The following is a 12,491-nucleotide window of genomic DNA, read 5'->3' as shown; positions in this document are numbered from 1 at the left end:
CCTAGTTACCCAACGACGCTATATCTCCATCGACTTGGACTTGGACGGGAGGCTGAACTTAATTGAAACAAACTTGAATCAGTCATTTAATAAGAAATGTTTCTAATATCGCAACGCCCTAACGCCAGCCTAGTTCTCTCTATATTATTTCATTAAACTGTATTGCCTTCTTCACATTCTCGACCCAACCCCAAATATCTGCTGCAAAACGTCGAGCGATACCCATTTTAATTCCCTTGCCGATGAAGAATCCTAGGTCTTGATCCTTGTAGACCTGCTCAAGATTGCTGTTTGTTGCGTTTGCGTGGAATCTTCTAGGAGTTACAGGCTTCTAATTATAGGCTCTTGTATCTGTCTTACAAGCTATAATTAGGGATTGGTATTATTACGTGTAGGAACAAAACATGTTATATTCCAATATCACGTGACTAGGGTTTGAAAAAGTCTCACTGTGTCTCTAATATGGAAGGTGCACCTGGGTGAGTCTGTAACCTTCAATCAAGAATCAGCGCGCCTCTCTGCGAAACAGCTGCTTTCGAAATGCGCATCAATGATCGGCATCTTATTGATCAAGATCTTAGTTCAACAAAGCCATTTGTCAGTGCTGTTTTATGTGAGGTGAAAGGGCACCAAAACGTACCTCATATAAGGGGTGAGTCCCTCAGAACCCCTCGGATATCAAATCGCGTCTGGTGACTGGACCAGGGAAAATCAAAACTCCGCCCCGGTCGTTCGTCATATTCCTCCAGAAGTAACATCCCCCTGTGGCACATTGATAAAAAATTGACCGCGGGATTCCAGCTCTTCCGCCGTCTGGACCTGATATGGCACGTCTGCAGAATTGCATCCCGTCGTTGCAACGGCATGTGGGGTTTTCTGCCAATACACCTCGCATATCTCCGAAGCAGGAGAATTCTCCACAGTTGGAGCAAGTGTAGTATGGACGATAACCGTTGCCATTCTCATTCCATGGAAGGACATGATCTATTACAGTACTTTCAGCACAGTGGAGGCAGCGAGGTGGTCTTTGGATTGCGATATGATTCTGTTCAGGATTGGCGAAGTTCAAGGCTTGGCCGTTCATCTTCGGTAATGGTGTATCTGTACAACGCTTGGGAGGTAGAAGAATAGTTGACTTGCAGAGTATAAGCTTGTTGGTCAATGAAGGTGATCCAGAAGCGTCCAACTGTGTCAGTGTCAATTGTTAAAGGACCAGAAAAGATTGGTTTTTTTTTATTCAAGTACCTGAGAGGTAGACACTATGGACAGAGATGAGGCAAAAAGGCAGCCATGCAACGCGGCCCAAACGCGGGGTACGCTGCATGGGTCTATGTAGCTGGGAGCGGTGTATCTTGCTGGCAACCACCCTCAGGGGCGGTGTATATTCGAAGTTTGGTCTTTCGGAAATTCACGTTTTGTTCCCATTGCTCGTGCTCCGAAAACTGAGATGCATCATGGTGGCGATGTTGGCTCATCTCTCACATTAATCACGGTCCTTGTAACATACAATAACCGGTACCATCAAGTTAGGTTTAAAGCTGGTAAGAAATAAAAAGGGCAGTACAATAGCCCAGTCATACAGTGTTTGTATTTATTCGCCAAGATGACTACTCCAAGGTGGGGAAAGGAGAAGCAATGAACCAATCACATTGGATGTACACCAATTAACTGTTCCTAGACCCGTGGCCCATAGCATCAATTAGCTCGCGGGTCGTGGAACGTGGGCCCGCAACGCTCAGTATCCATTGACTCACGACCAGGTCGCCTTGCTGGCCCAGATGGTTTCATATGCATCAGGTTATCGCTTTGGCGAGGATATGGGGTAAATAAAACCATCCATCTATCCATCATACATCAAGTGCTTACGGAAGCAACTCCAACGAAGATGAGCGGCCTGCTAAGCGTCGGCTATGGTTGATTAAGATTCAAACCCCTCCCAAACAAAACATGAAAGGACGCCTAGTCTGTTTAGTTGCATCATACACTAGTTGAATATTGGAAAGCTTTGGTAACCAAATGCTTGGGATTCAATCACGCGGGCGCTTCAAGATAACAGCAACCGTGATCGACCAGCGAAACGTCGAAAGTGGGTATAATGAGAGATAGAACAAAAGATTTATAACATATACAGAATTAGATCCAAAGACCTCAGGCAGCCATGGCTGCGAGACTACCTTGAACGCCAATTGGCAGATCGAAAGCCCCACTTGACTTCTGGCTGTGGACGTAGGTCTGCATTGGACCTACGTCCACAGCCAGGAGGATTAGGGCCCAGATCACATGCTCTAAGACCTTCTGCCTAAGGCTGCAGTCCTCCCGCCACAGCTCCTCGACAATAGACATAGGCCCCTTGAGCTATAATCTCCACAGACGCCAATCATGTGATCGCAGTCATGAATGGCTTTGCAGCCAGTAATGTAGGCCTGATATTGACACCTGGCCTTCTAGGTCAGGTGTCCCTGTACTTAGATCCACATAAGCTATCCATCCCCCAAGATGTTCTACATAACGGAAAAGAGCTACATAATCACCTGCGATTTGCATGTGTCTAAGCAAAAGAGCAGTATCTTGTTACAAGAAAAACTGGCCATTTCGGGGACACTAACGAGTTTGGCCAGCCCCTTGGAGTCAGTAAATCGGCCCGATCAAGCATCTATGCAGGTTTTAATTCACCTACAAGGCCTCTTATATCAATGAAACGTCTGCAAGTATCTGATCCTTTTGTAAGGACCCACAATTTCTTGTTCAGGTGTCCGATTTATACACTCGGTCACTCCACTATTACCTGCTGCGCCAAGCCTCGCTCCCATTGGGGACGTGGACTTGGGATGTGTTTGGTTTTTCCGCTTTGACGTTTCAGAGCATCAGCGTGCGAAGCGCGCGCCACCAGTTTGTCTGGGTGAGACTTGGGAGGGGAGAGGGTGTGCTGGATCAAATACAAGCCACCTCACAAGCTTTCGGCGGAATACTTCTGTGTAGAGTGAAGGCTAACAAATTTGTAATAATTTATGGTCAGCGAGGGGCATAAGAATTGAGTCCTTTCGTTTGCCTGGTCGTAAGATAGAAGCCGACTCGTATCAGCGTCATTTAGTAAAACCGTCAGGATCTAGGATCCGATTATCAGCCAGTTGCGCGTCAGCTCTCGAGGGGCATATCCACTAGGTCTATTCAATTGCCGCCCCCTTCATTGGGCAGTAGAATTTGACCTATATCAAACTACAGGAGTGACTGCTTTCATTTATGAATATCTGCTCTGTGGGTTTTCGATACGGATCCTTATCGTGACATCATCGAAGGTACTCCAAGGTGGAGAAAGGAATCTTAGAGGACCCACCACACCTTAGATCAAATGCAGGTATCTGAACCAGGCGGTAAGGCAAACGTGTGCCTTCGCTGGGAGGCATTCCATGGTGACAATGCGACGGAGCCATGCATCACATGGCGAGTCTCTGTCAAAGCAACCAAGCACATCATGCCATTTGATCCTATCGTTCGCGCAGCTGCTCAACAGGAACAATACCATTTGCATTCGTCACCTGGAAATGCCAAAAGAGGCTTTCTCGAATCTGCTACTAACTAGTGGTCTGCCTTTGCTTTTTCAAGGAATCTTAGATGCGTTCCCTTCCAAACAAGGAAATACGAGCAAAATTGTCCAGCCAGTGACAAATTCACGCGTAATTACATCTTATCTTTTGTCCCATACTTCTAATTTACTTCCACACCCCACTCGAGGTGGGTGCCTGTCAATTTGGTTTCTTGTCTTGGCGTCGCGGAGCCGAGTCACCTGAACGGCGTGCCCCTCCTTCAGCTGAGAGCCAGACAAGAGCTTGTAATGAACTATAAAAAGGCAGGCTTATACAATCATGGCTTTAATCACTTTTATGCGTCGATAAATCATTCTGGTGTTAAATATGGAGCCCAGGTGATAATCAATTATGGCATGGCAAACTTCCATCTGCCCCCGGGCAAGTCAGGAACGGAACCGAACAAGGTCGGGATTGACTAAATAACCACTGCTAGTGCTTTGGCCACTGTCCCATTCCCGCGCGATTCAGACTTTGTCAGTCGCGACACACTGCTTGACCGGATTCGCGATAAAAGCTTGGTCCTAGGGTCGAGGATTGCGCTTGTTGGCCTTGGTGGTTATCGGAAAAAAAATAAGAGAACTCTGCAGAAGAATCGATACTTGAAGGTACGTTTGACCTCTCGCTATTTAAACTTGAGGTCTTGAAAATAAAATTTAGTTACGCTACTACGGCATCCTAATATATCTAGAAAGCTAGCCAAATAAACCATTCCCATGAATTGTGTTCGTCTTAGACTCGTCAGAAAGATATGGCTCATCAGATTCATCCTCGGTTGTGTCCTCGTCGCCTGACGAGTTGGTAGTATTCCCCTTTTTCCAACGATCCAATTGGCTTCGTTGCTTCGTAGACACGACAAAACGCTCCTCAAAGACCGACCGCACTGCAATTCTCGTGCCCTGTTTGAAGGTGCCTGGATGAGAGACAATGAATAGCACGGCGTTGTAAACCTTGTCAGTCTTTTTTTTCATCGCTAAATTCGCCACTTACTATCAGAAATAGAAATCGAAATGCCCCGTCCCGTGCTCGAGATTCATCTCCCCTTACAGCTCGATAACGCTTATACTCGAGTTCATAGTCGGTTTTGCAGGCCCTCAAATCAGCAAAAATATTGTCAATTGACTGTCCGGCAAGTACGTCAACCCCGAGGAAATCATATGTTTCACAGAGAGTGTGATACTGAGGGATATTCCTTCGCAGAGAGCGGAAACATTGCCGATAGCCTGATTCCAAGCCCCTGAGAGCAACGTTAAACAAAGCAATGTCGCCGTGAATGAATTCAGTTTTATGAGGCTGGGAAAGACGTTGAAACCTGACAAAGGCTGATAAATATGGTATTGTCGAGATGTACACATTGTGGACAGTATCCCCAATTTTGAGTGTTGTTTTGCGAAGGTTTGATTCAACCGCTTCAGTTGATCCCATTTCGTCGCCGAGTTTCGAATAAAGATCATCGGGTAACATCCTGCTCCCTTCTCTCTTCAAAACCGCAAGGCTGTCACTTCGACCGTCATATACTACGACAGCATTCCCACCTTCTCTCTCACCACTCTCATGATTCCCTTAACCAATACAACCAATTTCCAAAGGTCATTAGCATGATTTCGTTCCCATTCAGCAATCTCACGAGTGACGTCTTTGGCTTCCGGCAATCCAAACGTGCCACCATTGTGGTAGGCACGGACAAGATGTCATCTAGTGTACTTTAATTCTGTTGCTTCCCCATCCTCAACCACCGATGGCTTGTTTCAATATAAAAAGAAATGATATTGAAGACACGGGTCAGAACCGAGTTCAATTGCCGGCAGAGCCGTATGGGTATATCATTGTCTGCAGCTCTTATTAGATGTTTTGATTAATAGCTATAAGTCTCATACATCATCCTTGAAGTGATAATAGTAATAGAATTTGTACAAGAAGTGAAGTTCAGGAAAAATTTGCTTTATTGGTGATATCTCGGTGCGAGCCTTGGTCAAGGTCGCCAATGCAGGTATTTGGCGGTTCTTTGACCTGTGGTCGGTGATCTGCGGTGGCTACAGATCCCGCCCTGCGGAGATCTGCGGTGGCTACAGATCCCGCCCTGCGGAGATCCTGAGCTATCGACATCATGATACGGATTTTGGTTATCTATCCCCTCAATCTAAGGCGTGACTTGTGGAGCGTTAGTTCGCGGTTCTTATAAGACCCATGATTGAGTGCTTCTGCCCTCTCCCTCTTCAAGTACATAACTTGACATTTCATTTCGAAAGCCACGTCGCGCACGATGCCCACAATGCTTGAGCTCCCGATCACCATAAGGTCTCTGGAACCAGACACGCAATTCGTGAACCAGGCAGCTACAGTCTGGCCGAATGCTTCCCATCTCACACGCAATAACGACGGTCTCCTCCCCGCAGCCTTGGAAACAAGACAAGGCAGCAAAACGACTGTGAATCTCCCATCAAATCCTGAATCAGGGCCACCTGTGGAACCCAACAAGCAGCGGCGCGGCTCAAAGATTCAGTTGCCCCAAGACGTCACCCCAGAGAGGGCCCAGTATCTGGAACGTAATCGCGTTGCTGCAAACAGAAGCCGCCTGAAGAAGAAGCAACAGCACGAGCAAATCCAACACATTTTATGCAAAGAGACGAAAAAGCGGAAACACTCTTAGCTGAGGTCAACAAATTAAGAGAGGAAATCAGGCGGCTTAAAAACGGAGTCTTTGCGCAAGCAAGATGCGGCGACCATCAAACCAACCCGCAGCTCGCAAAAATGACGCAGAACATACTGGGGTCGAGCTTGTTGCGCCCTTCTGGTTTTGCTAGGCCAGGGAAGGCGAGTTCAGACCTGCCTAGAGCCTCTCCAGCCTTCTTAGCACGCGACACAGTGACTTGCGCTGAACTCTTTGACTGTTGCATTGATCTACCTGACATGTAACTTGGCTTTCGCTAGGCTAGAAGACATGTCTAAGAGTATATGTTCATTCAATACATGATGCACTACAATTTGAGATTAGCCATCATAATGTTCGTGGGGCTTAATTATTCGTCGACCCTAACCGAGGCAAGCGTCCCGGCAACCTGTGAACGAGACAATTGGACGAGTCTCTTTCGTTTGCGGCTGTCAAGGAGATGCATGTAGGATTAGGCTGCGGCATATCGTACGATAACGTTATCGTTATCCGCAAATTGCGGATTGCGGATAATGGATCATTATCATCATCGTCGTTGCAGATATCCGCGGATATCTTAACGATAGTTTGGATATCAGCAAACTATCCGCACTAGCATAAAATTCGCTAATATATCCTATTCTGGACCATCAGGTGATACTTATGAAGCTGACAAAACAATATCTTACATCTGAATCTTTACATGTTTGGTCATGACAGTACTCATTCCCTATTTCCTTCACTTCTCCTGAGAAATAATAAGAAACAGTATTGTATTCTTAAATAAATGTCTTCCGCATAAAAAATTGGTTTTAAGTATATAGCCAGCGAGATGTAGTCGCCTGTAATTTTATAATATTAATTAATGGGCGGTGGTTTGGCAGATATATATGTTTGATGCTGAAGGAATGTAGTACATTTTCCTATAAAGTCTTAATTCAATATCCAGATCCATCAATAGTATAGTTTTGACCTTGAAAATAGTATGGATAGATTCGTTAGTTCGCAATTCATTTATATGTTTATTTATCTCAGCATGTTTACACACAAAAGTAAGGCGCAATTTAGATTTGAAGTTTGGAACTGGCGGACTTGGCATTTTCTTTTGGTGTTGGTAACGCGGATAGTTGTTGGATAATCCGAAGATCGGCAAACTCTTTCAACCATCTTATATTCTCTACAACTGCGACAAAACCGATCCAATGATGGCGACATCTCGGATACAGTTTGTGAAATGGTGGCTAATGACTGAGTTTGGCGGCAAGAAAGAACTGCAGAAATCTATTAGATGGGATACTATACAGAAAAAGTCTGATGTTTGGAGCTCATTTGATCAGGTTGCAAATGCGCGGACTGGCGAGCCCAAGGTTATGTGCAACCGCTGTCAAAGTGTGGTTGTTCACCCAAGGTTCAATCGTTCTGGTCCCTCTCCCATGAAGAACCATCTTAATAGTGCGTACTGCACTCAGCCGCGGAAGACTACAAAGCAAAGCATAGACCAGCTTCTCCGAGAGATGGGAAGTCTATCCTAGATCTAATCTATAATGTACACTAATTTTCCTAAACTCTACCCAGCCGCGTCAATCAACAAGCACGGAGTTCAGCCAGACAACCCTCCAGAAGAAGATCCTCAAGTTTATCACGACTACCCGTCTCCCATTCCGCACTGTTGAGCACCCAGAGTTCAAAGAGCTTCTGCAATACACCAGGCTCGCCACATCAGAGCTCAATATCCCGTCCGCCCGCAGTTTGAGACGTCTTTTGGATAATGAAGTCCAGGAACAGCAACAGAGCGTGCTCAGTAAGCTTCCACCTGGAAGCTCTCTCTCTATTGCACTTGATTGCTGGACCTCTCTGTTTGGCCAGGCATTTATGGCAATCACTGGATACTTCCTCGACCAGGATTGGAATTACTGTGAAGTTCTTCTTGGATTTGAGCATATCCAGGGGTCACATACTGGGACTCAGCTAAGTGAGACTGTTATCCGAATCTTCCAAGAGCATGGTATCACCGACCGAGTATTATCAATCACAACTGATAATGCATCAAACAACAACACAATGGTTCAAGGCGTTCAAGAGATGGTTCAGTCCCAGGCTCTTCACAATACCTCTGTTCTCCGAGTACCATGCATTGTGCACGTTATACAACTTTGTCTAAAAGACCTCCTTGGAAAGATCAAAGCGAACCCAAAGAATGCAGAGGCCGAGTCAGAGTGGTCAGATGAACGTACGAAGTCGCTACAGTCCGCTCCGGGTCACGCTTCAGGAAATATCGTGGCTACTTTGAAGAAGGTAAATGTATCATGGTATATTCCGAGGATATAATTGCTAAAATACTATAGATTCGAGAGCTCGCTGTATTCATTACCGCCAGTCCTCAGCGCCGAGAGGCTTTCCGGGCGCTTCAAACAACAGAGCCCAAGCTTCTACCGATTCAAGATGTTCGTACACGCTGGAATTATACTTTCTTAATGCTCGAACGTGCCAAGAAACTACAGCGAGTCTTCAACCAATACTGTTCAACCCACCAATACGTTCAGTTTCAGCTCGGTCAAGAGGAATGGCGCCAAGTGGAGTATCTCCTTTTGGTCACAAAGCCTTTCTTTCATTACACCAAGATCTTATCCAAGACCCAAGATGTTACTGTTCATTCGGTCTTCAGCATCTATAAGGAGCTCTTTAGTCATCTTGATGATGTTACGGAGTTACTAGAACGCAAGACTGTCTCTTGGAAAAAGAGAATGCTTCAGGCACTACAGGCAGCGAAACAGAAACTCTCAAAGTACTACAGAGCGACCGACAGTGAATCATTTGGCACAGTTTACGCAATTGCAACTATTCTGTGTCCATCGAAGAAGCTTCGGTTCTTTGAAGGCGATGACTGGAAAGGGAAAAACGAGAAGGGAGAAGATATTAATTGGATGGAAACCTATCGGGATAAACTACAGAAGGAATTTGACCAATATCAACAACGCATTACCCGCCACAAGGAGCCCTCTCAAGCCCAAGTCTCTCAAGAAACGGACGAAGAGGAGCTTGATCTTATGATGGATTTGCACGCTACTTTACAAAGTGAAATTGACCGCCCGGAGGATGAGATCACACGATATCTTGCACAGGGTTTGTATACTTCCCTAATTTATTATATGGCTTTCCAACTAATTTGTCCAATAGATCTTACCAAAGGAAAGCCAAGGGTGTTCTGGAGGGAGCATGAGCATGAATATCCAGTGCTTGCAGCGATGGCACGGGATAATCTGGCAACACCTGCTAGTGGCGCTGGTGTTGAGCGGCTTTTCAATTGTGCTCGTGATGTCTGTCACTATCGCCGGGGGCAGCTTAAACCAGAGACAATCAGGTCTCTAATGCTTCATTTGTTCGCATCGAAGTTCGAGCTTCAACAAACCGAGCTCGAGATGATCAAGGAGTATCTCTCTAGTGGAGAGGCTGCTATACTCGATCAGACATGGAAGCCAACTCCGTCGCTTAACGATATCGAGCCAATCAGTGAAAACGAAGAAGATGGTAACCAAGCGGAGGATGGATCGGATGATTCAGAAAATGATTTGGGAGGTAATCATACAGTTGAGCAGGCGACTCCTACACCGGTTACAACCCAGGGCAAGCAACCACGGCGCAAGCGGCCTCATAGTGCCGTTGAGCCCCAGGATGATGGTGATAATGATCTCCCGCTTCCTGAAATGCCAGCTGAAGGGTCCACGCAGGGGAGATCGGGGAGGATTCGGAAGAAGCCAAAGCAGCCAGATGGATTTGAATTTGATAACCTGTAATGTAATCTTGGAAAATTGAATGCTGTTGCAATAAAGCGAGACAAAGTAGGTTAATTTGGAGAAAAGACCGTAGGCCACTCATTCGCGTGACAAATATACAATCAATTACACATTGAATACTCCAAAAAATACTGGGAAAATGCATAATTTATGCATACTCGTTCAGGTCACGAGTCTTAGCATGTTTGCAATATTTGTTATCGTACGATAATCCGCGGATATCCGCAAATGAAAATATAATTATCGTATCGTATCGTTGCGGATAATTCGATAATGAATTTATATCGTTATCCGCAATTTATGGATACGATAATCGATTATCTTCCGATAATTTGGATATTGCCGCAGCCTATGTAGGATCTCGACTGGTTCGGGAAAACCAACCACCAATCATGTGAGGCGATTTACACAGTGGGGCGGTTTGATACCTGAAGGTACAGTGGTGTAACATTAGTATTTGACCTCCGGTACTTCGGGACCCTGACCGCTTTTTGGACCGCCTACTTTATTAGTACGTCAACACTCGCGTTTTCAACACGCCAGTATATACGCTATAATTTTACGCGTTTCTCACTATTTCTCTCTATAACAATGCCACCTATACGCGGAAAAAGAGGTCCAGAGCTTGACTGCCTTACCCGGGCTAAGATCTGCGAATTACATGCTGCAAATGGCTGGGGTGCTACGACTATTAAGAAGCAGCGCTTTCCCGACATTCCACGCTCAACCATCCAATATACGCTCACCCAAGAAGCAAAGCGTCAAAAGCATGAAAGCCTTCCACGCTCAGGCCAGCCGAGGAAGATTACTGAAGAGGATCGTGACCATATCTACGATATTATACAAGAAAAGCCTTCAATTTTGATCGAGGATCTACTTGGAGAGGTTGATTTTAAAGTCCACCGTATGTCAATTTGGAGTTTAACCCACGAAATGGGCCTTCGAAAATGGAGGAAGATGCAGCGGCCGGCATTGACGCCTATACACGCCGAGAAACGTCTTCGCTGGGCTCTTCAATATCAACATTTTATATCAGAGGATTGGGCCCGCGTCTATTGGTCTGACGAATGTACGGTTGAACGTGGCATTGGCCAGCGTCAAAAATGGACTTTTACGCGTCCGAAAGATCAGCTTTTTCAGCATTCGGAAGAAGGCCATCAGGTTCAAATGGTTCTAGCGCGGGGGAAGCAAATTAAGCAGATGTTTTGGGCTGCTTTTTCCGGACTTCCACGTCGATCAGGCCTTATTCCCCTATTCGGAGATCCTCTATCTCGAAGAGGTGGCGTCTCTTCACGTACGATCGAAGAGCTCTATCGGCGCGTCTTACCTACGCTCCTTAATAGCATTGATTCTAATGCTATTTTTCAGCAAGATAACGCGCCTGTTCACACGGCATATATTGTACGGGACGCTTTAAATGAGCTCCAATGCGATATCATGGAATGGCCTCCCTATTCGCCTGATTTGAACCCGATCGAGAACCTCTGGGCGCTGCTTAAAGCGGAAATCCTGAAGCGTCACCCAGAGCTCATGCAGCTTCCTAATAATGAACCTACGCTAGAATTACTACTAGAAGCTGCGCAGGAAGCATGGGAAGCGCTAGATATCGATCTCTTTAAGCATCTATCGGAGACAATGCCTCATAGGGTAGCTGATGTCATTAAGTATGGCGGGTGGCATACTAGCTATTAAATTGAATTGAATTCCGAGGTTTCTGCCAGGCAGTATAACAAAGTGGGTCCTAGGCCGAAGTACCGGAGGTCAAATACTAATGTTACACCACTGTATCAGGTAGTTGGCAAATAGCATAGGATGTAGCTACATACTGTATTACGCTGTTGTTGTTTTAATCGCGCGTACTAAATCCAAACTACGTACAAAAAGGCGTCAGCGGTAAGACGCACGCAACCTTCCGAAATGAGCAACTGAAAGATAAAAATCTAGTAAAGGCTGAATGGGGCCGATGTCAGACCGTCCTAATGCACCTGTACATCAATATTGATCAGGGGCCGTGCTGAGCAGATCAGCTGAAAAGTCCTCGAACACGACCAATTGTATCACGTCCCTTCGGATGACCATCCAGAAGGCTACGTCTCGATTGGTCTTCCCGGCACTAAAATATATTTACTCTGCCTATGGATTCAATTATGAGAAAAAGTAACTGGTAGCTAAATATATGCCTGCGGGTTATATCTAAATCTCTCGGCCGTCTGAAACGAGCTAACTTTGAAAGTGCTTGGGATACAAGCTAGCAGTTACAGTGCCGTAGAGTACGTAAAATATGTGTGCACAAGATGGGGCAAATGAGGACTACGAAAATTGCTACGCGAATTGCTACTGATCATGCATCCTCTCCAGACACGCCAATGATTCATCCTTTGTTACACAACAAAGTGCAACCACAACATCACTTTCCATTTTGCATGCGTCTCCGTACAATGAAATTCCGGAACTGAGGACTAA

At 45.7% G+C, this 12,491-nt stretch overlaps 3 protein-coding genes across 3 annotated transcripts; 2 read left to right on the top strand and 1 right to left on the bottom strand.

Annotated features, from left to right (window-relative positions):
* Nucleotides 1-4,279: 4,279 nt before the first annotated feature.
* N7508_007327 (uncharacterized protein) lies at nucleotides 4,280-4,555 on the bottom strand (the record flags this gene model as incomplete). The annotated part of the gene is made up of 1 exon (XM_058465391.1): nucleotides 4,280-4,555. The coding sequence occupies one exon, from the start codon at nucleotides 4,553-4,555 to the stop codon at nucleotides 4,280-4,282; it is 276 nt and encodes a 91-aa protein (XP_058317793.1).
* A 1,301-nt stretch (nucleotides 4,556-5,856) lies between these two features.
* Nucleotides 5,857-6,234, top strand: N7508_007326 (uncharacterized protein; the record flags this gene model as incomplete). The annotated part of the gene is made up of 1 exon (XM_058465390.1): nucleotides 5,857-6,234. One exon carries the CDS (start codon nucleotides 5,857-5,859, stop codon nucleotides 6,232-6,234), a length of 378 nt encoding a protein of 125 aa, XP_058317792.1.
* Nucleotides 6,235-7,439: 1,205 nt separating this feature from the next.
* Nucleotides 7,440-10,028, top strand: N7508_007325 (uncharacterized protein; the record flags this gene model as incomplete). Its single annotated transcript, XM_058465389.1, has 4 exons — nucleotides 7,440-7,601; nucleotides 7,810-8,529; nucleotides 8,580-9,357; nucleotides 9,412-10,028. The coding sequence occupies 4 exons, from the start codon at nucleotides 7,440-7,442 to the stop codon at nucleotides 10,026-10,028; spliced, it is 2,277 nt and encodes a 758-aa protein (XP_058317791.1).
* Between the last annotated feature and the right edge of the window lie 2,463 nt (nucleotides 10,029-12,491).

Source organism: Penicillium antarcticum (assembly GCF_028974205.1).
Source record: "Penicillium antarcticum strain IBT 31339 chromosome Unknown utg000007l_segment0_segment0, whole genome shotgun sequence".
NCBI classification, from domain to species: domain Eukaryota; kingdom Fungi; phylum Ascomycota; class Eurotiomycetes; order Eurotiales; family Aspergillaceae; genus Penicillium; species Penicillium antarcticum.
Note: the sequence above shows the minus strand (reverse complement) of the source record. Positions and strands in the feature narration are given on the sequence as shown.